The sequence below is a fragment of the Phyllobates terribilis genome, unplaced genomic scaffold (assembly GCF_046119375.1).
Source record: "Phyllobates terribilis strain yellow unplaced genomic scaffold, ASM4611937v1 Scaffold_4__5_contigs__length_816908805, whole genome shotgun sequence".
Lineage (NCBI taxonomy): Eukaryota > Metazoa > Chordata > Amphibia > Anura > Dendrobatidae > Phyllobates > Phyllobates terribilis.
The window spans coordinates 244,117,209-244,144,148 of record NW_027362764.1 but is presented as its reverse complement, the minus strand read 5'-3'; the positions used below and the strand labels follow the sequence as shown (position 1 = coordinate 244,144,148).

At 41.8% G+C, this 26,940-nt stretch overlaps 1 protein-coding gene across 1 annotated transcript in view; it reads right to left on the bottom strand.

Annotated features, from left to right (window-relative positions):
- LOC141265291 (epidermal growth factor receptor-like) overlaps positions 1-24,703 on the bottom strand; it is a 164,200-nt gene extending 139,497 nt beyond the window's left edge. The window contains exons 1-2 of the mRNA XM_073678190.1: positions 24,332-24,703; positions 9,496-9,647 (exon numbers count right to left, since the gene is read on the bottom strand). Coding sequence (XP_073534291.1) covers positions 9,496-9,647; positions 24,332-24,437 — 258 coding nt within the window. The 5' untranslated portion in view covers positions 24,438-24,703. The remainder of the gene's footprint in view (positions 1-9,495; positions 9,648-24,331) is intronic.
- Between the last annotated feature and the right edge of the window lie 2,237 nt (positions 24,704-26,940).

The following is a 26,940-nucleotide window of genomic DNA, read 5'->3' as shown; positions in this document are numbered from 1 at the left end:
AATGATAGCAGCGTAACATAAACTCAAATCCAGTGTCTTTTCTTGGGAGGTGTATTCCCATGCATCTTTTCACACCCACACATGGGTATACGCTTCCTGATTTTGGCTTTTTGCTCTTGTCCTCCTCCTTCTCCTCATCCTCCACCACCATATCACCAGGGTGACCGTGGTCCGTGATGCAACACCCACATAATTTTTTAAAAGGGTGTTTATGATGCCCGTAAAAAAAATTTTTTATACAGTATGTTCATGCATACCCCCCAGGGGTAAATGTTTGTCAGCCCATACACTTAGTGCATGGTCATTACAAGTAAAGGAGGCCTGCTCCTTTCTAATGGGAACTTTTTTTTATGAGGCCCTCTTCCACGTCTCCTCCAAGGGTCATTGAAGTGCCTCCAAATTTTTGGCAGCCCTTGCATTCACTGCATAGGCCAACACTATAGGAGACTCTCTCCTTTCTAATGGGAATTTGTCGCTACTGTGGCCCTGCTCTATGTGTCTTTAAATTCTTAGTGGGGTTTTTCCTAAAATTGGTCAGTCGTTGGACTCACTGCATACCCTATAACTGTATAGCAGACTCTCTCCTTCCTAATGGGAATTTGTCATTACTGTGGCCCTGCTCTATGTGTCTTTAAATTCTTAGTGGGGTTTTTCCTAAAATTGGTCAGCCATTGGACTCACTGCATACCTTATAACTGTATAGCAGACCCTCTCCTTTCTAATGGGAACATGTCGTACCTTGCTACTGTGGCCCTGCTCTGTGTGTCTTTAAATTCTTAGTGGAGATTTCCTAAAATTGGTCAGCCGTTGGACTCACTGCATACCCTATAACTGTATAGCAGACCCTCTCCTTTCTAATGGGAACATGTCGTACCTTGTTACTGTGGCCCTGCTCTGTGTGTCTTTAAATTCTTAATGGGAATTTCCTAAAATTGGTCAGTCGTTGGACTCACTGCATACCCTATAACTGTATAGCAGACTCTCTCCTTCCTAATGGGAATTTTTCGTTACTGTGGCCCTGCTCTATGTGTCTTTAAATTCTTAGTGGGGTTTTTCCTAAAATTGGTCAGCCGTTGGACTCACTGCATACCCTATAACTGTATAGCAGACTCTCTCCTTCCTAATGGGAATTTTTCGTTACTGTGGCCCTGCTCTATGTGTCTTTAAATTCTTAGTGGGGTTTTTCCTAAAATTGGTCAGCCATTGGACTCACTGCATACCCTATAACTGTATACCAGACCCTCTCCTTTCTAGTGGGAACATGTCGTAACTTGTTACTGTGGCCCTGCTCTGTGTGTCTTTAAATTCTTAGTGGGGTTTTCCTAAAACTGGTCAGCCGTTGGACTCACTGCATACCCTATAACTGTATGGCAGACCCTCTCCTTTCTAATGGGAATTTGTCGTTACTGTGGCCCTGCTCTATGTGTCTTTAAATTCTTAGTGGGGTTTTTCCTAAAATTGGTCAGCCGTTGGACTCACTGCATACCCTATAACTGTATAGCAGACCCTCTCCTTTCTAATGGGAACATGTCGTACCTTGTTACTGTGGCCCTGCTCTGTGTGTCTTTAAATTCTTAGTGGGAATTTCCTAAAATTGGTCAGTCATTGGACTCACTGCATACCCTATAACTGTATAGCAGACTCTCTCCTTCCTAATAGGAATTTTTCGTTACTGTGGCCCTGCTCTATGTGTCTTTAAATTCTTAGTGAGGTTTTTCCTAAAATTGGTCAGCCGTTGGACTCACTGCATACCTTATAACTGTATAGTAGACCCTCTCCTTTCTAATGGGAACATGTCGTACCTTGTTACTGTGGCCCTGCTCTGTGTGTCTTTAAATTCTTAGTGGGAATTTCCTAAAATTGGTCAGCCGTTGTACTCACTGCATACCCTATAACTGTATAGCAGACTCTCTCCTTTCTAATGGGAACATGTCGTACCTTGTTACTGTGGCCCTGCTCCGTGTGTCTTTAAATTCTTAGTGGGGTTTTTCCTAAAATTGGTCAGCCGTTGGACTCACTGCATACCTTATAACTTTATAGCAGACCCTCTCCTTTCTAATGGGAACATGTCGTACCTTGTTACTGTGGCCCTGCTCTGTGTGTCTTTAAATTCTTAGTGGGGATTTCCTAAAATTGGTCAGCCGTTGGACTTACTGCATACCCTATAACTGTATAGCAGACCCTCTCCTTTCTAATGGGAACATGTCATACCTTGTTACTGTGGCCCTGCTCTGTGTGTCTTTAAATTCTTAGCGGGGATTTCCTAAAATTGGTCAGCCGTTGGACTCACTGCATACCTTATAACTGTATAGCAGACTCTCTCCTTCCTAATGGGAATTTGTCATTACTGTGGCCCCGCTCAATGTGTCTTTAAATTCTTAGTGGGGTTTTTCCCAAATTTCGGCAGCCCTTGCAATCACAGCATGGGCATTACCACTATAGGAGACCCGCTCCTTTATAATGGGAACATTTTTTTACTATGCCTCTCCTCTATGTCTCTTCAAAGGGGTATTGGGTTGCGTCCAAATTTTTGGCAGCCCTTGCAGTCACTGAATAAGCAATAAAAGTATAGGAGACCCACTGGTTAATAATGGGAACAACAAAGCATAGCCGGGTGATGGCTCTCTATCAATAGCTAGGGCCGACTGCTGGCCTTTTAAGAATAGTAAGGGCTGTCTGATGTCCCTATAAAAATAGGCTTTATGACTTTCAGAGTCCCTCCATCATAAATAACACAGGATGTGTCTGATGATGTGTCACACACCACATTGCCAGATAAGGTTGTAAAATGGTAAAATGACATTTCCCGGTGAATGCATTTGTCTTAAAAGATAACGTAAAAAAAAAAAACAATAGGATCTTTCTTTAGTATAAAAAACAGCGTCACCAATTTAACCTCAATGTAATCACATTGTTCAGCTCATGCACCTCCTCCTCCATCTCCGAAATGACCACATCAGTCACAAGCTGACAGCACTGCAGCACTGCCTTGGCCAAGCGGCAACAGGCTGTGCTGAAGATAACATGCTTAATGCTTAATTGACAAACCGCCCAGCGCTGCAGAGTTGTTGAAAGCAGTAACACAGCAGCCTGATCTGTGGCTCTCACCGCTGAACATACAGCCAGGCATGGTTGTGTGTGACAATGGGCGGAACCTGGTGATGGAGAAATGACAGCCGGGGTAGATACGGTTTCCCTCTATGCCAGTTCTTTCACCGAGCTAAAGAATATGGCTGTGGTGAAATACAACTGCCACTGAGAAGCTGTTTCAGATTGAAAAACATTGTGCCCACCAGAGGATTCGATTCTGAGGACTAACCTTTCTCACCCGTCAAGAGCCCCATAGCAGCTGCAAAGTTAGCGCTATCATGAACTCTCCTGAGGCAGAAGCCAAGGCACACCAGAGGATTCTCTGGTGGGACCGTCCAACCCTGCCGAGAAGGAGTCCTGGCTAAGAAAAGTGTGTGGGAAGGTTCCTGGACACTCTATGGCTGTTTTTTTACTGAGGAGGAAACACACGCAAACATGGGGAGAACATACAAAGTCCTTGCAGATGTTGTCGTTGCTGGGATTTGAACCCAGGATCCCAGCGCTGCAAGGCTTCAGTGCTAACCACTGATCCAATGTGCTGCCGTTCACCCTCTAATATCTAACAGGCTGGAGAAACTTGCACCTACTGCCACTCTATCTTCAGCTCCTTTGTGAGAAAATGTATTTGGGCAGACACTCAGTCTACCAAATAAAATTCCTGAGAAGGAAATTGGGGATGGCTTCGCTACTGGTACTGGGGGCAGTGCTAATACTAGGGCGTCGTACCATAGTTTGCTGGAAATATTCCAGGCTGGTAGGAGGCAAGCAAATTCCCAGAGAAAAGTACCAGCAGTAATGTTCAGGCCACATTTCAAGTGCAAGCAACTTTAGAGGACTTCCTGGGAGAAATGACACGCAGGGTAGATACGGTTTACCTCTATGCCAGTCCTTTCACCGAGCTAAATACAACTCTTAGAAAAAAAAGTTGTGGACTGGCTCTGTACCGTCCCTGGCCACATTCACCAGTCCACGTGTTTATGGTTAGGCGGTCCTTCCCAGTAAGTGGACTGGGGAAGTGGAAAAAGTGGAAAAAAAACACTTTTTTATTTTTACGGATTAATTTGTGAAGCACCTGGGGGTTCCAAGTGCTCACTATGCATCTAGATAGGTGCATTGGGGGGTCTAGTTTCCAAAATGGGGTCACTTGTGGGGGAGCTCCAATGTTTAGGCACACAGGGGCTCTCCAAACGCAACATGGTTCCAATTTGTTAGCGGACACCATGTCGCGTTTGGAGAGCCCCTGTGTGTCTAAACATTGGAGCTCCCCCAGAAGTGACCCCATTTTGGAAACTAGACCCCCCCAAGGCACCTATCTAGATGCATAGTGAGCACTTGGAACCCCCAGGTGCTTCACAAATTGATTAGTAAAATGAAAAAGTGGAAAAAAAACACTTTTTTATTTTTACGGATTAATTTGTGAAGCACCTGGGGGTTCCAAGTGCTCACTATGCATCTAGATAGGTGCATTGGGGGGTCTAGTTTCCAAAATGGGGTCACTTGTGGGGGAGCTCCAATGATTAGGCACACAGGGGCTCTCCAAACGCGACATGGTTCCAATTTGTTAGCGGACACCATGTCGCGTTTGCAGAGCCCCTGTGTGCCTAAACATTGCAGCTCCCCCATAAGTGACCCCATTTTGGAAACTAGACCCCTCAGGGAACTTATCTAGATGTGTGGTGAGCACTTTGAACCCTCAAGTGTTTTGCAAAGGTTTATGACGTAGAGCCGTGAAAAAAAAAATAATTTTTTTTCCACAAAAATGCTCTTTTAGCCGCAATATTTTTATTTTCACGAGTGTACTAGGAGAAATTGGACCCCAAAAGTTGTTGTGCAATTTCTCCTGAGTACGCTGATACTCCATGTGTTGGAGAAAACTACTGTTTGGGCACATGTCAAGGCTCCGAAGGGAAGGAGTGACGCTTTGGAATGCAGACTTTGATGGAATGGTCTGCGGGCGTCATGTCACGTTCTCAGAGCCCCTGATGTGCCTAAACAGTGGAAATGCCCAACAAGTGCCTCCTTTTTGGAACGGATACCTAATTTGTCAATTTTATAATTTTATATATGCCAGTTGTGTAGGACAACCTGACAAACACTACACAACTGAAGTATGACAACCTGACGAACACTACGTCAGCTGTGTAGTGTTTGTCAGGTTGTCATACGTCAGAAATTAATTCAATAGTCCATGGAAGTATGGTACCTTTTGAAGCAGTCTTTCATGCAGAGGCCAAGTTTGTCGGGGCAGGTGTCACATTGGTAAATGGTGTCCTTGCGTATTCCCCTTCGGTAACACACTCGGCACTTCTTTTGTGATTTACCTTTTTTTCCGCTGTGAGGGATCTGCCCCGGGAAATGCTGGCCCGGTACAATTCAAGGTTCTTCAGTTCCAGAAGTAGTGGGGCCTGCTCCGCCACCACTGCCAAATATCAGGGCCTTGATAACTGTCTCCTGGAAGTGAAGGTACGACGCAGAAGTCTGGCCTGCACATTTTGACAGAAGGAAAGCGTTGTGCATTGCCATCTGAACAATGTGCACGGCCAGCTTCTTATACCATACCTTGGCCTTTCTCAAAGCACTGTACGGCTGGAGGACTTGATCGGAGAGATCAACTCCCCCCATGTACTTGTTGTACCCCACTACACAGTCTGGTTTGGCGACTTGTGTAGTGGAACCTCTTACAGTGCTGAGGGTGCTGCCATCACCATGTATGGTGGTCAAGAGAAGGACATCCCTGTTGTCCTTGTACTTGACCACCAACAGGCCTTTCTGATTTTTGCGGACAGTACCGCAAGCTGCGGTATGTCGCGCAGAGAGGGACTTGAAGAGCGGGATACTTGTATAAAAATTATCCACGTACAGGTGATAACCTTTATCCAGCAGTGGGTGCACCAAGTCCCACACAATTTTCCCACTCACTCCCAGAACAGGGGGGCATTCAGGGCTTTCAATCCGGGAGATACTCTCACAAAGTTTATACAGCTTGATCCCGTACCTGGACCTTTCACTGGGCAGGTACTGCCGGAATCCAAGCCACCCCTTTAAAGAAATTAAGGACTCATCCACGCAGATGTCCCTTTGGGTCACGTACACTTCACCAAACTTGTTGTTGGAGTGCTCGATGACCGGCCGAACTTTGAAAAGACGATCAAAGTTTGGGTCATGGCGTGCAGGACACCTTGCATTATCTTGGTAATGCAAGAACTTGTGGATGGCCTCAAAACGTGTCCGGGTCATGACCATTCGGAACACTGGAGTGTTATACAAAACGTCAACACTCCAGTATTGCCGAACCTCTGTTTTTTTCAGGATGCCCATATGAAGGACCAGGCCCCAAAACTTCATCATTTCTTCTGCGTCTACAGGAGACCAGTTAGAAATTGATGAAGAGGGGTTTTGTTCCAAAAATTGATGAACATACAAATTAGTTTGGCCCACCATGAGGTTTATAAAATCCTCAGAGAAAAAGACTTTGAAAAAGTCTATTTCTGTGAGTCCGGTGGTGTCAAACTTGATTCCTGATTCCGCCACGAAATCAGGAATCAGTGGCTCAGTAGTGGGGGGCGCTGGAACATCTTCTCTCCTGCGACGACTGCGGGACGGTCCAGCAGCACCTGAGGAGGAAGAGGAGGAAGAAGAGGAGGAAGAGGAGGACGATGAGGCGTCAGAAAAGTAAAGAAATGTGGGATCCTCGCCCTCGCTGTCAGTCTCAGTGTCGGAGGCAACAATAGCGTATGCCTCCTCCGCTGAAAAGCGAGTTCGGGATGAGTCGTACATTTTTTTTTTTTCGTGTATGTGGTGCGTGTGTGTCAGTACTTTATTTAGAGTGTGTGTGTGTCAGTGTGCTTGGTGTGAACTTTTTTTTCTGAAAAAAAAAGAGAAAAAAAGGAACTACAGTAGGTGGTGCAAACAGCGAGCACAAGTGCGGATCGGTGAACTATGTCACCAATCAACTCTCGGCAGCTGCTGGGTGTGTGCGCGGATGTGGTGCAAAGGTGGGGGGGGGGAATTGACAGGGAAAAGAAAAAGTCCTAAAAAGCAGCGAGCACGGACGTTGATCAGTGACGTAGACACTGCTCAGCGCTCGGCCGCTGCAGGACGCACGAAAAAAAACAAACTGGGGGGGAGGAGGATTGGGGGTAAAAGGAGGGGGGGAGAGGAGGAGTGGGGGAGAGGGGTGGATGAGGGGAGAACAGAGATGGACTTACCAAAGTCTTCTCTGTTCTTCTTTCAGCAGGATCAGCAGCAGGTTCTGGAAGAGGCTCTGAAGCAGGATCCGCAGCAGCAGGATAAGGAGCTGGAGACCCAGCAACCTGGAGACAGCAGCAGGACGCCGGAGCAGGAGATCCAGGACCCTGGAGGCAGCAGCAGGATGCCGGAGCAGGAGACCCAGGACCCTGGAGACAGCAGCAGGACGCCGGAGCAGGAGATCCAGGACCCTGGAGACAGCAGCAGGACGCCGGAGCAGGAGATGCAGGACCCTGGAGACCGCAGCAGGACGCCGGAGCAGGAGATGCTGGACCCTGGAGACTGCAGCAGGATGCCGGAGCAGGAGATGCAGGACCCTGGAGACAGCAGCAGGACGCCGGAGCAGGAGATGCAGGACCCTGGAGACCGCAGTAGGACGCCGGAGCAGGAGATGCAGGACCCTCGAGACCGCAGCAGGACGCCGGAGCAGGAGATGCAGGACCCTGGAGACAGCAGCATGACGCCGGAGCAGGAGATGCAGGACCCTGGAGACAGCAGCAGGATGCCGGAGCAGCAGCAGCGACAGGAGCAGGTAGGAGAAAGGTCTTGTAGTGTAACAGAAGATTCTGTGGCACTACAAGGCCCAGCACAGCGCAGATCAGACGTGACCACTCTGTAGAAATCCCCACCACGTGTGAGGTTCTGCAGGGCGGTCACAGGGGGGTGACAGGCAGGTTACAGGCCGGTCACTACCCGGTCAGGTACTCTGATTGGTGCGATCGATGATGACATCGATCGCACCAATCAGAGATGGCTGGGGCCTGGGCAGCATCACTGGGGGTCACAGGGAGATGACAGGCAGGTCACAAGCCGGTCACCGCCCTGTGACCGCCCTGTCACCTGTGTTCAGGTACTCTGATTGGAGCGATCGATGTCATCATCGATCGCTCCAATCAGAGCTGGCTGGGGCTTCTATTACATCACAGGGGGTCATGGGGAGGTGACAAGCAGGTCACAAGCCGGTCACCGCCCGGTGACCGCCCTGTTAGCGCGCGGTTCCGCTGTGATCGGTGATCGCACCGATCCTAGCAGTTTGGGGAGAGGGCTGGGGTTACTAGGCGACAGCCTAGGATCGGTGCTCTTAGGAGCACCGATCCTAGGCTGCACATCACTGTTTCCGGCAATCTGATTGCCGGAAACAGTGAGAAATGCTGTGATGGGCTGTTCAGAATTCAACAGCCAATCACAGCGATCGTGGGTGGGAAGTGGCGGCGACACCCCCCGAGATGCCGGCGACATCTACCCTAAGGTAAGATGGCACCGGAATTTTAATGCTGTCACCGTGACTTTGGTCGTGGTGCCGCATTAAAGATAGGGCGTATTAATACGTATCTGGTCCATAAGGCCCAGGGCACAGATACGTACTAATACATCCTATGTCGTAAAGGGGTTAAAGTTGAAGACAACCAAGGCATAAATACAAACATAGCAATAAAACACAAATTAATCCTTTGTGACATCATCATGATAGAATATAGACTTGGAATATTAACACAATTTATTTATTTTGCTTATATAATGTGATCATATTCCACAGCACTTTACATACATTTATCATCATTGTCCCCATCAGGGCTCACAATCTAAATTCCCTATCAGTATGTCTTTGGAGTGTGGGAGGAAACTGGAGAACCCAGAGGAAACCCATGCAAACAAGGGGGGAACATACAAACTCCTTGCAGATGTTGTCCTTGGTGGGATTTGAACTCAGGACCCCAGTGCTGCAAGGCTACAGTGCTAATCACCGAGCCACCATGCTGCCCACTATTTGTAGCATAATCACAGTAGAACATAATCTAAAAATAAACACTACTATAAAATGTATTTAATATATTAACAAACAATATTGTTGCATGATCACAGCCTATGAATAAGGATACGGACCTTACGGAGCAGAGGTTTAGGTTTCACTTGGGTCCTGAAGTCATAAGTTTCCCAATGGATTCTCCTGCCCATATGACAAGACCCTTACATTAAACTACACACTATAGGATGCACTGGTTCAGATTTTTCATTACAAACTTTACACTATGCGTATAAATAAACGCACACACTGAGTATCATCACAATAGATCATGCCTTATATATTAATAGGCCATGTACTGAAATACATGGCACCAGATTTTGACTGTTACTGAACTGAATATAGACATGTACCTTTAGAAATGAAGTATCATGATGCGATTGTAAATGGGTGATTTCCAGATTTCCCAGGACAATTTCACAGCCACCATAATTGTCTTTGAGCTGATTGTAGTGCTCTTCCGTTGTTCCTAGCTTAGTAGACTTGTAATTTGTTCCCAAACACACTGTGAAAAATTTAATATTTTTTGAAGTACAATATGCAACAAACCATAATATAACAGTTATATATTAGTAATAGTATATATTACTAATAACTATATACTTAGAATAGTTTGGTGAGAGTTTCATCACTTTTTCTCAGATGAAAAAATTATTTGATGGAATGTTTTCAAACTTCTATGAAACAGTTCATGAAAAACGGCAGCACATAGATGGCATCTGAGTGCTGTCTGATTTTTACACGGTTAGGTTTGCACTGGTGAGATTGAATAGATATTCAATGAGTCTTTGTAATTTTGTGCGGACCACTCGGTCTGAGGAAAAAATATTGACATAGTACGATCTCCCTTAGTTTAAAACATTTATCACAATAAATTATTTTTGATACAAAAAATAGACCTCTCATTCCATTTTCTTTGTTTTCTTTCCTTCTGTCAACTCATTCTTCCTTTCCACTTTTATATCTGATATCTAAATCCTTTTTTAACTCATTTCACTCATCATCAAAAGTGTTTTTTTTATTCATTCACTTTTTAGCTATATTCAGTCTTGCTGCAAATAGTAATTTAGTTAGTGCTGTTTTTGCCCGACGCAAAAATCTAATAGATTCCATGTCTCCATATAAACAGATTTATGTTTATTACCATTACTAACACCAAAAATTTTACTTTTTAAACCTACTATTTCTTTCCAATAATTACATAACCTTTTACTGAGCAAAATCATATGGTAAAAATTGACACTCTACATCTAGGGCATCTGCCTTCATCATCCCCCAAATGTCATTATTACCTTTGGTGTATAATAATAGTTATTATTTATAAAAAAACAACCAAACAAAAAAAAACACTGTTTTATTGTAATAAACAATATGCCGTTCTATGTTTTTGACATCCTTTCCAATCATCTAATGTTCCTAAATTTCCTTAATTTTATCTGATTATTTTATTTTTATTATAGTAATACCACCTCTTTTTATGTTCAAGTCCCAGAACCATGTTTAACATAAGACCTCATTCAGATGTCCGTGTTGCACCTACAGTGGTGGGAAAAAGTGTTTGCCCCCTTCCTGATTTCTTATTCTTTTGCATGTTTGTCACACTTAAATGTTTCAGATCATGAAACAAATTTAAAAACTAAACAAAGATAACACAAGTAAACACAAAACACAGTTTTTTAAATGAAGGTCTTTATTATTAAGGGAAAAAGAAATCCAAACCCACAAGGTCCTGTGTGAAAAAGTGATTGCCCCCCCCCCCTCCCTTAAAACATAAATTAACTGTGGTTTATCACATCTTTGGGAAGCTGAGCTCAATTTCCCAAGCCATACACAGGCCTGATTACTGCCACACCTGTTCACAATCAAGAAATTACTTAAATAGGACCTGCCTGACATAGGGAAGTAGACCAAAAGATCATGAAAAGCTAGACATCATGCTGTGATCCAAAGAAATTCGGGAACAAATGAGTAATAATAATAATCTTTTTATTTATATAGCGCCAACATCTTCCACAGCGCTGTACAATTCAGACAATTTACAGACAATATCGGCACTGTCCCCATTGGGGCTCACAATCTACATTCCCTATCAGTATGTCTTTGGAGAAACAAAGTAATTGAGATCTATCAGTCTGGAAAAGGTTTTAAAGCCATTTCTAAAGCTTTGGGACTCCAGCAAACAAGAGTGAGAGCCATTATCCACAAATGGGGAAAACATGGAACTGTGATGAACCTTCCCATGAGTGGCTCATATACAGTGTGCTTATCGCACTGGCCGTCTCTATTCCCTGAGGCATGGCCCCCAGGTCACACTCTGCATCGTACATCTATGCTGGACGTAACGGCCCACCAAAACTGCCCTCCTGATACGGCCGGATCATCTCCCAAGCTTGGCTTGGTCACGGTCTTCTACTGGCGCTGCTTACGGTCTTCTACTGGCGCTGTGGTCGCTATATTCCGATACTGTCATAACATACTGTATATATAGATCAGAACACTGAAATATGGACACAGGAAATAATAATAAACGAAAAGGAAAATAGTAATATGGAAAACACAGGCGAAAATGAGTATATAGATAGTTTCGCTGGTATTACGGTCGGGGGTCAATTGGAAATTTTACCTGTAATCACAGAGACATCAAATGTTAATATGTATGCACCTCAAAAGGAAAGAAATTCCAATGAAGGTAACTTACTAAAGTCTATTATCCAAACAAACCTAAAAGACTCAAAAATCACTCAATTTTTTCGGGTGGCCCCAGGGCGACACCCCAAAAGAAAAAGAGAACAAGAGGGTGTAGAGGCAGTGGAAGAACTAGAAGGAGAGAACCCCACGGCACAGAGCACCACTCTGAAAAAGACGAAATCAGGTTAAACCCAATAAGCATGATACAAATAGGGAAACCTGATGATCAGGATAGTGGTATATACAACTTATCGAGCTATACACTTACTAATGATGAACGCTCCCTTCTTAGTAAGGGGCTCTTATTTTGTCCCACAGCAGAAATAGACACATTCTCGCTTTATCTTGACTTTAATGAGTTTTTTAGGAAACTCACCGTACAAAGACATTTTTTACTTGAAGAAAAAAATGGTAAAAATGTTAAGAGAAAACACCCCCATGATGAACAAGAGACAGAAAAGGATAGAACCACAATAGATGAAATAGTACATGTAGACATCAAACACCCAAATAAAAAATTTTATCCTCAACACCATAAGGGGTCACATATTGAGGCATTCCAACAATTAATATTAAAGGAAGTAAGATCAATTCCCTGCATGAAAATGAGGGATAATTTGAAAAAAGAAGAGAGAGCAGCCATTGAATCTATCAGAGAAAATAATGATATTATCATTCGTAATGCAGATAAGGGATGAGGAATTGTCCTTATGGACAGATCTTGGTATGTGGAAGAGGGCATGAGAATATTGAGTGATACGGAATTTTATGAGAGGTTGGAGGATGATCCTAATATCAGTATCTTTATAAAGTATAATCTTCTAATTAAGAAGGCTTACGAAAAGGGGATACTCAATAAAAAAGAAAATAACTTTTTAGATATTGCGCAATATAGAATACCTTTTTTCTATTTTCTGCCCAAACTGCATAAAGATCCAAAAAATCCTCCTGGACGCCCAATAATATCAGGGATCCAATCCATTACAAGTAATCTATCGCATTATGTAGATTTATTTTTGCAGACATATGTGCTGAGATTAACATCATATCTAAAGGACTCGTCACAATTAATTAAAGAATTAAGGGCTCTACCACCCATGGAGGGATGCGTTTTTCTCTCTCTGGATGTAGTGGCCCTCTATAATATTTCACATACGTTGGGAATAAAGGTCATCAAAGAGGTTTTAACTGGAGACACTAATATGCCTATAAACCAAAGAGAATTCATTCTGAACGCAATAGCGTTCATATTGGAGAACAATGTGTTTTCCTTTGAGGATGGATTATATAAACAGATCAAGGGCTGCGCGATGGGGACGAGATTCGCACCAAGCTATGCTAACCTTTTTATGGGCGCGGTGGAATCCGTCCTCATCGCGCAGCTAGGATCATCCACGAGTGGAGTACTTTTCTATAGGCGTTTTATAGATGATTTATTCATTATTTGGCATGGATCAATGGAGGAGGCATTGAGCTTTGCGGATAAACTAAATAACAACGATTGGGGGTTAAAATTCACGGCCACAGCATCATCCACTTCTCTCCAATTCTTGGATCTATGGGTGCAGTTCGACCACCTGGGGAGAATATTCACATCCACGTTTTTTAAACCAGTGGATGTGAATAGCTACCTCAAATTCAACAGTGGACACCTTCCTGGATGGATCAAAAATGTCCCTTATGGGCAGTATTGGAGAGTCAGGAAAAATTGTACTCTGGATTCTGACTTTAAGGTGGAATCCAAGATTCTCAAAAAGAGATTCTTGGAAAAAGGCTATCCAAAAAAACTTTTAAAAGATGCATATAAAAGAACGTGCACCCTATCACAAGATTCGTGCTTGGACAGAAGGGAGAATCCGGATAGGGCTTCTGTAAGAACAGAGGAAAAGACAAAGAGGAGTTTAATTACTACATTTTGCCAATCCAGGTCAGTAGTACGGGAGTTATTACAGAAACATTGGTTTATTTTAAAAGGTGACCCCATTCTCTCCAAAAGTATTCCAGAGAAACCAAATATTATCTTCAGGAAGAATAGAAGTTTAAAAACCTTACTTGCTCCCAGCAACACGAATAGAAAGAAAAAAATAAGGGATGTGACGACTAATCCTAACACAGGAGGCTGCTTCACATGCAATACACCTAAATGTATGTGTTGTGGCGTTATAACCAATAATGCAAAAACCTTTAAATCTAATACCACTAATGAGGTTTTCCAGATCAAACAGAGATTAACATGCCAATCCACCTATGTAGTATACCTGTTGGAGTGCCCTTGTGGCTTGCAATACATAGGCCGGACAATTCAGACGGCCCATGCCCGATTAAATAAACATAGATCTAATATAAGGGCAGGATATCAATTACATAGTGTCTCTAGACACTATGCAAACCATCACCACAAAGACCCGAGTAAGATGAAAATAACCATTATTGACCACATTGTGGATAATGGACCAGAACGACTGAGTACACTTATAAAGAAAGAAAGTTTTTGGATGTACAAAATGGGTACTTTGTACCCTGAGGGTTTGAACCTTACGATTGAAAACACATCAAACCATTAAATCTGAGAAGGTTTAATGTTGTCCCTCTCATATCTTTCCCGGGTTGTCATCAGCCGTTTAATGATGGCTTGCGGGGTTACCTGCACAGGATTAAAGGTATGGTATGACGTAGCATAGCAGGAGATTTGCTTGCCCTTTCGGGTTGGTATTTAGTTAATTTTTCCTATTGTCGTCAGTTACTTAGTTTACTGGAAGCATAGGTTTCGATCATGTTAATGGATAGCATTGGGTTTTATGAGCTTTATAATAGCAGTGGGCAATTGTACAAGGTTATTTTCGGCCATTTTATATGAAAGTGTACTGTCTCTTTAAGAAACTTAACTTTTGAATTGGGGGTTGGTAATCGTAGTATAGCATTGTCAGGACACCCTGGGAATGTTCCTAGGGTGTTTTTAAACATTTATGGGGTTTATAATCGCAGTGGGTAATGGTACAAGGTTATTTTAGGCCATTTTATATGAAAGTGTACTGTCTCTTTAAGAAACTCAACTTTTGAATTGGGGGCTGGAAACTGCAGTATAGCACTGTCAAGACACCCCACGAAGGTCCCCAGGGTGATTTTAATAATTTTTAATAGTTGGTAATAAATATTAAAAAAAAAAAAAAAAAATGTTATTTATTTTTTTAAACACAAATAGGAAGTTTTTATTAAGAATTGTGATTTTATGAATCCATGTAGGGATTTTTTAGTGCACAATGCTGTTTCCAGGGGAAATAAGAGGTTAATTGGTTAAGAATGCATTATATGGAGTTTTTCAATGAAAGGGTTAATTGATTACAACACGTGGTCTAAATTATATAAAATACCACCCCTTTATAAAGCTGTCATTGTAACATTCTCCTTTACCCCACCTGATGAAGACGGCTTAGACCATTGAAACGCGTTGTGGCAGTGGTATTGGAGGAAGAATAAAAGTCGGTTGCCATCTATTAAATTGTCCAGTATTCCTTTGGCGCTCCCTGAGACCGCTGCACCATTGTTTACTTGTGAAATATCTCCATACGGAGCCAAAGCGGCAGGAGCAGCCTGGTCTATTTGGATGTGTGAGGACCTGCGGTTATCCAGCCACCGGGTTAAACTACTGAGGACCTGCGGTGATGTGGTATCTGGTCCGGCAGGATCGTGTGACCACTTGAGGAGAACGGAGTTGCGAGGCAAACACCGACAGGATGGAACTACAAATAGAGGTGACCCGGAGCCTCATTAATCACACGCTTAATCTTGGTTGTGTAGACGTACACAACCATCACAGGTGAGTGTACTGGCACTTTTTAAATTATTTAAATAGCCCTGTGAGTCTACACATGCGCCCTTTCTTTTCTTTTCGCATAACATACTGTATTGACCTTGCTACTGTTATCCATAATATAGTGCTTACTTGTGTGTATGTGTGTGTGTAGATATATATGTATATATATATATATATATGTACAGTAGAGACCAAAAGTTTGGACACACCTTCTCATTTAAAGATTTTTCTGTATTTTCATTACTATAAAAATTGTACATTCACATTGAAGGCATCAAAACTATGAATTAACACATGTGGAATTATATACTTAACAAAAAAGTGTGAAACAACTGAAAATATGTCTTATATTCTAGATTCTTCAAAGTAGCCACCTTTTGCGTTGATGACTGCTTTGCACATTCTAGGCATTCTCTTGATGAGCTTCAAGTGGTAGTCACCGGAAATGGTTTTCACTTCACAGGTGTGCCCTGTCAGGTTTAACAAGTGGGATTTCTTGCCTTATAAATGGGGATGGGACCATCAGTTGTGTTGTGCAGAAGTCTGGTGGATACACAGCTGATAGTCCTACTGAATAGACTGTTAGAATTTGTATTATGGCAAGAAAAAAGCAGCTAAGTAAAGAAAAACGAGTGGCTATCATTACTTTAAGAAATGAAGGTCAGTCAGTCAGAAAAATTGGGCAAACTTTGAAAATGTCCCCAAGTGCAGTTGCAAAAATCATCAAGCGCTACAAAGAAACTGGCTCACATGAGGACCACCCCAGGAAAGGAAGACCAAGAGTCACCTCTGCTTCTGAGGATAAGTTTATCCGAGTCTCCAGCCTAAGAAATTGCAGGTTAACAGCAGCTCAGATTAGAGACCAGGTCAATGCCACACAGAGTTCTAGCAGCAGACACATCTCTTCAACAACTGTTAAGAGGAGACTTTGTGCAGCAGGCCTTCATGGTAAAATAGCTGCTAGGAAACCACTGCTAAGGACAGGCAACAAGCAGAAGAGACTTGTTTGGGCTGAAGAACACAAGGAATGGACATTAGACCAGTGGAAATCTGTGCTTTGGTCTGATAAGTCTAAATTTGAGAGCTTTGGTTCCAACCACCGTGTCTTTGGTGACGCAGAAAAGGTGAACGGATGGACTCTACATGCCTGGTTCCCACCGTGAAGCATGGAGGAGGAGGTGTGATGGTGTGGGGGTGCTTTGTTGGTGACACTGTTGGGAATTTATTCAAAATTGAAGGCATACTGAACCAGCATGGCTACCACAGCATCTTGCAGAGGCATGCTATTCCATCCGGTTTGCGTTTAGTTGGACCATCATTTATTTTTCAACAGGACAATGACCCCGAACACACCTTCAGGCTGTGTAAGGGCTATTTGACCAAGAAGGAGAGTGATGCGGTGCTACGCCAGATGACCTGGCCTCCACAGTCACCAGACCTAAAACCAATCGAGATGGTTTGGGGTGAGCTGGACCGCAGAGTGAAGGCAAAAGGGCCAACAAGTGCTAAGCATCTCTGGGAACTCCTTCAAGATTGTTTGAAGACCATTTCCGTTGACTACCTCTTGAAGCTCATCAAGAGAATGCCAAGAGTGTGCAAAGCAGTCATCAAAGCAAAAGGTGGCTACTTTGAAGAACCTAGAATATAAGACATATTTTCAGTTGCTTCACACTTTTTTGTTAAGTATATAATTCCAAATGTGTTAATTCATAGTTTTGATGCCTTCAGTGTGAATGTACAATTTTCATAGTCATGAAAAAGACAGCACAAAGTTTAATAAGACAAAAACAAAGGGCACTTAAAATTTTGATGCCCGAAAATATTGAGTATAAAGATGTAAATAAGAAATGTAAAAAAGAAATCAAGCTAGCAAAGTTATCTACAGAGAAACAAATCGCCAGCGACATTAAAATAAATCCCAATTTTTTTTTATAAATATATGAATGCCAAAAAGAAAAAAAACAGAAGGCATCGGCACTTTAAAAGACGATAATAAGATAATTATAGAGGACAAAGAAAAGGCTGAGATATTAAACAGGCACTTTTCATCCATGTTTACCAACAAACCGTCTGTTCCTGGGATCTTTCAACAAGGCAAAAATCAAAGTTCACTACCTGATAGTTTAAAACAAAAAAACTACGTCTGAGTCTGAGCAAACTAAACATTGACAAATGCCTCGGCCCAGATGGCATTCATCCACGGATACTGAGGGAATTGAGCTTAGACCACTGTATCTCATATTCTTAGACTCTCTAGTAACAGGGGTGGTGCCACAGGATTGGAGGATAGCTAATGTGGCACCGATATTTAAGAAAGGTAAGAAGGTGGATCCAGGTAACTATCGTCCAGTAAGTCTGACATCGGTAGTGTGCAAAGTTTTTGAGGGCATCATAAGAGATGACCTGCAGAGAATAATATAATAAATGGTAATCAGCACAGATTCATGAAAAATAGGTTGTGTCTAACCAACATGTTGGGGTTCTATGAGGAGGTAAGTGCAATTCTGGATGTTGGTAATGCAACTGATGTGATTTATCTGGACTTTGCAAAGGCATTTAATACTGTACCACATAACAGCCTTATACTGAAGCTACAAAAGCAAGGACTTGGGGGAACTATATGCAGATGGGTAAGGAATTGGCTAAATGATAAGAAACAAAGAGTCGTCATAAATTCTACAATCTCTAAATGTGATATAGTCAGCAGTGGGGTGCCACAGGGATCTGTGCTAGGACCGATTCTGTTTATGTCTCTCATCTAGCATTATGGCATAAGAGTGGAATTAATACATTAGCAGATATATTTGACGGCTCAGTTCTTATGCCATTTGATGTTATTAGAAATAAATATTCTTTGAGCAAAAGTTATTATCAATATTTACAAATCAGATATTTCCTAGCATTATGTTTCCTAGATAAAGGAAATACTAGAGGTCCGTGTCAAATTTTTTTAAAGGAATGTCTTTAATCTATAAAATCTTAAATAGTTGACTAGAAGAGGGGAAATTGCTGTATATGCTTAAGTGAGAAACGAATCTAGATATATTAATACCAATTCAGAATTGGCATAATGCGATTGCCTGGATACAAAAAACATCAAGATGTATTAATCATCTTCAACAACTGATGAAGATCCATATGACATGGTATCTCTTTCTGTCTAAATTAGCACATTGTAGTCCGAGTTATTCAAATAAATGTTGGAAGGAGTGTCTTCACGTTGGTACATTACGCCATGTATGGCGGTTTTGTCCTAAGATAGGACTCTTTTGGTCTTTGGTTTTTGGGCTGATCTCTGGTTTAATAGGGGTTCAACTAGAACCGAATACAGCATTTAGGCTGCGTGCACACGATGCGTTTTTCATGCGTTTCCGCTGCGGAATTTCCGCAGCGGAAATGCTTCAAAACCGCATGGTAATCCGCACCCCATGGTCCCCAATAGCATTCCGCAATGTCAGTGCACATGCTGCGGATTTTTCCGCAGCGTTTCTGCAGCGCTCATAAATCCGCAGCATGTTCATTAATTTTGCGGAAGCGCAGCGGAAGAGCCGCCATTGACTTGCATTGAGACGCATAGAATCTGTGTCTGTACATTTGTACAAGCGGATAACATGTGTCTCAATGTGCGGATGGTACCCAGTTCTGGAGGAGAGGAGACTCTCATCCAGACCTGGGTACCATTGTACCTGTAAAAAAAGAATAAAATAAAAAATAAAGTTTATATTCACCTGTCCGGCAGCTTCTCTCTGCTTGCCGGCAGCGCTTCTCCTTCCAGGACCTGAGATGACGTCGCGGTCATGTGACCGCACGCTGTCTCGCGATGTGCCAGCAACCCGGAAGAAGCCAGGACGAGCGCAGCAGCACACGCCAGGGCATCGGGGGTGAGTATAGCTTTATTTTTTTTATTTTTACGGTCACACTGTATAAATCCATGCCGTTTGCATGGATTTATACAGTGAGACCTAGTTGTCAAGCACTTTCCAAGTGATGCTATCGCCTGGAAAGTGCTTTAACGCATGTGGATACGCATATAAATCCGCATGTATTCCGCATGTATTCTGCAGGAAAAACGCATGCACAATCTGCATGCGTTTTTTCTGCCAGGGAGATGCAGAAATGCTGCAGAAATTTTCTGCTTCATTTCTGCATCGTGGGCACATAGCCTAACAGTGCTGAATATTGGAAAAGATACAATTCCACATAAGTTCAGATGGATAGTGTGATACATGTTTTCATTTCAGCCAGACAATGCATAGCACTGAAATGGAAATATTCTTTCATTCCCACAATAGAAGATTTGATTGGGAAAATTAACACCTATTATCATTATGAATATATGTTAGCATTCTCGCAACAAAAAAGAAATTCATGGATAGATGGAAATTGTACACTCTGTCCCCATGGGCCATTCCTAAAAACACATGATGATTTAAGTGAATTTATGCTGTTTAGTAATGTTATATATTGCATTAAATGTTGCACACCTTTTATGATTTTGAAATATTGAACTTTTTGCTTTTGAAAAAGGAAGTGTATTTGTATGTTTATGTTTTATGTTCTATGTATACTTAAGGGTGATGTATTTAATTTTTGGTGCTGTAAAAATTGGAAAATTTATTAAAGAAAAAAATGTAAATGACTAAACCTAGGGCTTGGTGTCAGCGACACCTAATCTGTTTGGTTAGCCCTTACTAGCTAGTTTACAGGAGGACCCCAGAAAAAAATTTACGTATGTTCCCCCTATAAAATCTAATCAGCAAAGGCTAATCAGACAGCTGTGGGCTGATATTAATAGCCAGGGAAGGAGCCATGGACACTGGTCCCTCCAAGGCTAATAACATCAGCCCTCAGCCACCCCAGATATGGCGCATCAATAAGATGCTTCAAGGCGCTTAGTCTCCGCTCTTCCCACTTCCCCTGGTGCAATGCCAAGTGGGTAATAGGGTTGGAGTTCATGTCAGCCTTGCATTTGCAGGTGACAAGAAGCCCAGGTTAGTAATGTAGAGGCATCCATTACTAACCCCATAGTAAAAGTTTGAAAATAATCACATGGCTTGAAAAAAATCATTTATTTGAAATAAAAGTATACGGTTTTATTCATTTATTTAAAAATAAAAAACACAGTATACTAACTTAACGCCTAATCCCCTGAAGCCATTGTCCCCTGTTAAAAACAAAAAATAAAAAAGCAATCGTATACTCACCTAACAGCTGATGAACTCGTGTGACCTCTTTCACGGCAGCTCAGCGCTATACACTGCGCAAGCGATTATACTCCTATCAGAGTATCGTTGGGTAGAGAAGTCACATCACTTGATGTGACTGTTCTACAAATGATCTGATCGCCGTGGGACACTGCGGATTACGGCAGATAGGTGAGTGATATGGTGGTTTATTATTTTTGATTTTTTACAGGTGACATGGGCATTAGCGATTTGATAGTAGGTGAGTATAATGTGTTTTTTGATTTTTATTTCAATATTTATTTATTTATTTATATCAAGTTTTTTATTTTCTTGACCACGGGTCACAGGCACCGGCTGATGAGAGACTACTTCTCCCATCAGCGTCACCTGCTCTCGCTGTTAGCAGCGGAAGCAGGCGTAGACTGATGGGAGTAGTAGTCTCTCATCAACACGCCTGTGACCTGCAGTCAATTCTCTGTGCATTTTTGCCGCGTTTTTGACCCATTGACTTCAGTTGAGTCAGTCAAATCTGCAACAAAAATCCTGTCATGGGTGTGTCGCCACGAAGATCGTCGCGACTACACAGCTTGACTTCTCGCAGCTGAGTTTTTGGTGCTTTGTGTTTTTTGGTTGTGAGGGAGTTAATTCTCTCTCTCTGTGCTTGACGAGGCTCAGCCTCGCCCAGCTGCAGTTAATGCTGCAGTATTGGGATTCCTTCAAATACCTGCTGGTCTGATAGGGAAGTTGTCGGTGAAAGCATTTCTTGCAGACCTTCAGAGTGGATCGTTGTTTGGTGGAGTTCGGAGCGAGGAGTATGCGGTGTGGTTTGTTCCCTTCCTCCCTTTATCATTTATCTCCTAACCTGTTGTTGTTCCCTCTGTATTTGTGGTGTTAGTTTTTGTATGCAAGGTGGTTTTTGGTTTTCCCCTTGTACTGTCTCGTTTGTCTAGTACTGTGTTTTGGGCATTTTCTATCCAGTTCCCCATTGTTGTGATTGGGGTCCTTCTCAGGACTAGATTACTTAGGTTCAGGGATATTCAGGAGTTTAGGGTTACGCTGGCGGCCTGGACCTCTGTACCATTAACAGTACTTCCAGGTTGAGGGATTAGTCAGGGCCCCCGTCTAGGGTCAGCTCAGGCCCCTGACCCCCCTGTACGCTGAGACAGCGTGACATTTCCGCAGCAAATCCGCAAACATTTTTATACCTGCGTTTTTGCTGCGGATTTGACTGGCTCAATTAAAGTAAATGGGTGAAAAACGCGGCAAAAACGCAGAAAGAATTGACATGCTGCAGATTTAAATGCACTGCAAATACTCAAAGGAAAATTACTGATCATGTGCACAGCACTTCAGGATTCTTATTTAATTAGCTGGCAAACGGATTCCCTAGTATTTTTGCCCCAATTCCGAACGGAAAAAATTCACTGGAAACGCACAGTGTGCACAGAGCCTTAAAATCCTATAAAACCTGGAGTTTCTGCTCTGCAAAAAGACTCTGTGTGCATATAGCCAAATGTTATGTGGACAAAGAGTATTTTGAGAAGTTTTTCAAGTAGGAATTGAGTGGAAACTATAAGTATATGCTCCAAATCTCAAAACTCCTCAGAAACTGTGAGTTTATACTTAGTTTATGCTATGAAAGCTCAGCAAAAAGACTCCATGTGCATATACCTTTTGGGTTTGAGCAAACAATGTCTTATAAGCTCATGCTAACCTGCCAAATTTTTCAAAGTCACAAAAGATGCTTCAAGAAATTCTGCTATTCTATTTCCAAAGTGCTTTTGTGTAATTTTTTGGTCGCTTCCCTGAGTATTTTCCAATGATTTGGTCATTGGCATTTTTTGAAGAGTTTTCCTATGGTTTTTGTGATGTTTTTTTTTCCTGTCGTTTTCTGAGCGAAAACTCTCCAAATCCTCCTCAAAAACTAAAAATGTAGGAGTTTGCTTTCAGTTTCTGATCTAAAAACTCAGCGTGCACATACCCTAAGGGTATAAGCACACCACTTCTTTTAAACACCAGCATATCCACATTATTTTTGCTGTAGGAAGATGCCTCAGGAAAAAGCCCCTAGTATTTTTCTTGAAACGTCTCTTGTGACCTATGGACATCTTTTGGCACGGCATTGTTATTTTTTACACTTTGTATATAAAATGGCGGCAACTTCCAAGCATATGCTGCCAGAAAAAATGAACATGTTACTTCTTTTAGCTGCTTCATGACTTTTTGAAGCCTGAAACAGTTAAAATAAGCTTCAAAAGTTGGAACATATGGAGAGCAAGTCGTCTTCACATTGTTGTACATTATATTCATTCTTTTTACCAATTTTTTAGTGCTTTTTCAGGTGTGTTACAGGTGAAATCTGTCTGGAAAAGATGTCTGCACACACCCAAAAACAGGGATATTATTCAATAGTTTTCCAAGTTCATTAAATCTTGGTCTATTTTTCTAAGTTATTGTGTATTCACACATCGAAGTGTCAGTAGGGCCCAAATCAATAGCTACATTGCATACTTTTACTAGTTTAGGAATCATTATTTCATTGTATTTTTTACATATCTTAAACAGGAGGCAATGTAAGCCAAGGGGCTTTTGATTCCAGGGCTGATTTCGTCACTGCTTTTATTCCCTACACTGTAATTCTTTTTTCCAACTGTTTTTTTTTTTTATACTTAATTTACGGACATTAACCTTTCCTAGGTATTTATTAATCTGATTTACTATTTTTCAATACGATTTCTATCAATTATTTATGGTTTTCAAGATTTTTGCTTACAGTCATTCAATATGAATTTCTAATAAATAAAAGCAAGCAGAGATAATGAGAAATTTAGACAGACAGCATACTGAATCACTTTTTATTGCAGAAAGAATAACAATTATTTGCCGAAAAACTGAAATACCTATCTAACATTATCAATCATATGGTTATCATACAGACAAGGATTACTCTGTAACACTGCAGCCAACCAAGACAGCAAACACTAATTCCTATATCCCACTGATTTAACCAACAGAGCTTTAAAAAAAAAAAAAAAGGTAGAAAAATTGGTACTATTATTGCTGGCAAAGGCGAAGAGACTAATATAGTCCTCTGTGCTGAATCACGGTGGTGCCACAATATATATGAAGCTTCATAACAATGTTTCAATGTAAAAGTAAAAAATAGTGGCACTCACCAAATCTGTAATCCTTTACTTATTCATGAACATGTGGTACGCAAAATAACACAAGAATTTGAACTTCCCCATAGGCTATAATGGGTACAGTATGTATGCAAGCATTGAAAAACAAGTATAGAACATGTACATGAAAAAACATGTCTGAATGACGCCTAATGTAGACTTAACATTCAAGTTATGTCTGCCTGTTGCAATTGAAGTGAAGCTAATCACTATGAGCAATCAATATACCTATAATTTTGTAAGAGAACACAAAACATTATAGTAACAATAATATACAGAATACATAACGATGTTACAGCATAAAAAACACAATTCTTACCTTTTTTGTCTACATCAGCATTACAAGACTGGCTGATAAACAGCAGGAAAATGGTCAGGAATATGGAAAGTCTTTGGTGTTCGAGATCTAGACTGAATGCTTTCATTTTTAGCTGTAACTTTTAAAAAATAAGAATAGGCTGACAAATCCTATGTCAATGGTAATTAGTCTTAAAGACAAAAATACAAAGACTTCCTCTAGTATCTAAAGTCACTGATGATACAGCTACAGAATTTCCCCAGACTTTAAAGAACCTGCTTCTATCACTGAGGAGGTCTGGAGCATTTGTGATGTGCTGTCCAATCCAATTGCTGATAATACTCTGTCCAGAATATATTTTGATGCCCACCCACTGTCCAGACTTTATAGTCACATCCCACAAATGTCAGTAGTGTCAAGTGGAGATATGATATGAAATGCCAGTGAAGTGGACAAAACAAACAAAGGCAACCTCCACTCGGAATTAAGCAAACAAGAAGAGAACAACATGTTAACAGGCCAGCTCTCCTGAAATGACTGATCAGTAAAAACTTATATTCCTCATGACATTTTGGAGCATCTTTTTTTTCTTTTTAGAATACTGCATTGTGATCTTTCTTCATTGTTTCTCCTGAATATCTTCAAATTAATTGACAACTGGATGTGATTGATTGACAGCTTGTGGTGAATAGATGCAGAGCACAGCCGGCTGTTAATGTGCCTGAGTGTGCTTACAGTTGCCGCTCAAATTATTGTGAGGGGTGCTGTGAGGAGTGATTTTAGCTGCTTTGTTCATACATCCAAGACTGAAAATCAGCAGTGCCCAGGAAGAGATAAGTTCATTTTCTCCCATAGCCACACTTTCAGCATTTTCCAGGTTTTTGCTTTTAACTCTTTTGCCACTCTACCATGTGCTTAAATAGGTTTTAGAAGTTTTTACTGATGGGTAAAAGTGATAAAAAATGTTTTGTCCCAATAGGAGACTTGAACCTACAATCAATTGACCTAAAAATAATGATTTACAGTAGTATACTCAGTATTTTAGTGTCTTATTTCAGGTGAGCACCTTGCATAGCCTAACAGGGAGATGACTATAGGCATAGATGGAAGTCTTTGTTAAGCTGCCAGTTACCTTGGTAACATATTTGTCCCATTTCTGTAGAACTTCTTAGATGTCATGGTCTTTGATGAGTTCTCTATTTTTTGCTCCTTTAATTAAAATCTCAACTCACATCAGGACTACAAGATCTCAGGTACTTTCAGCTGCATCACATCTAATGTGGTGTACTTAATTATATGTACCAAATGTCCAACTAGGGGTCTGTATGTAGAGGAGACAGGGATAAACTTAGAACAAGGATGAATTCTCATCGCCACACAGTAAAAGAAAAAAGAATAGCTCTACCTGTGTGTCACGGGTGTGTCAGATGTGACAGACAGTCGCTCTGCAGTTGGTTGCAGAAGATCTCTTTGTTTGGCATTACGGACACCTTCTTAGCTGTTTCACTCTAGGACCCATCGACTACCTCCCTCCTGCTCTAATTGACACCCTTGCCTGGGTGTTTAAATAGTTTCACTTTGCTACAGGGCGGTACCAGTGATATTCACATGTTTCCTTGTGAAAGCTTGTAGCGAGTGCAGTCTGTTTACTTCCTCTCTGGTGATAAGAGGACGTGTGTGTTATCTCTCTGAAGTCGGCTCAAGCTAAGTTATCTTTCCCCCGTGTGTTGTCCTTGTTGTCTTTAGTAGGAATCGACTAGTGCTCTTTCCCCCCTTCCTTATCCAGGGCCAAGCGCTAGGGAAATACAGGGATAGATCTCTGTGCGGCGATTGGTGAAGAACCAATATAGGGATAGTAGGGGAGACAGGCTGATATCAGATCAGGTCTAGGCAGTCTCAACTCCCCCCGCCCCCCCCTTTCCTCAGAGTCTGGGCTCCCTTCCCCTCTTCCCTTTGTGTTGCACTTAGTCTTTCCCATACCTTGAGTGACACTGTGGCCAAACATTTTTGAATGCCTGATCACCGCATCATGGACATGAAATTACTGGTATTGATATGAAAATTTCCTCTTCAGAGAGAAAGTGGACTTGAACTCTATAGCTGCACCTATTGGAAACAGCAATCCTACAAGTCACAATTGACCTTTTAATGAGTTTTGCAATATGAATTAGGATAATAACCAAATCAGAATCTCAATTTGCAGACACGGTGTTTTGGGCTATTGGCCCTAGTCAGTGCAAAGTATGAGAACTGATTTGGCTAGGTGTGAGGCTCTGGATAGAGATCTAAGGAGTAATGTTTCTCCTTGTGGAGAGTGACATACCGGCTCAGGCATGTCAAGTTAAGGAGGATTACTCGCCATACAATGCTCCTCTGGGAAATTTAATATGCAAATTGCCTCTTCAGAGAGAAAAAGGACTTGAACTCTATATATTAAAAGGTAACTTCAAATCTCAGAGAGATAGGAGAGTCTGGGAATACAAACTAATGACATTTGACACACTCAGTGCAGGAATGAATGTGTCGCATGGATTTATGTCTTTCTATATCAACTAAAGAATGTGCTCCTCAGACCTGTGGGGGCATCAAAACCATGGACCAGACCTCAGTCACAGGACAATAAAACTTTC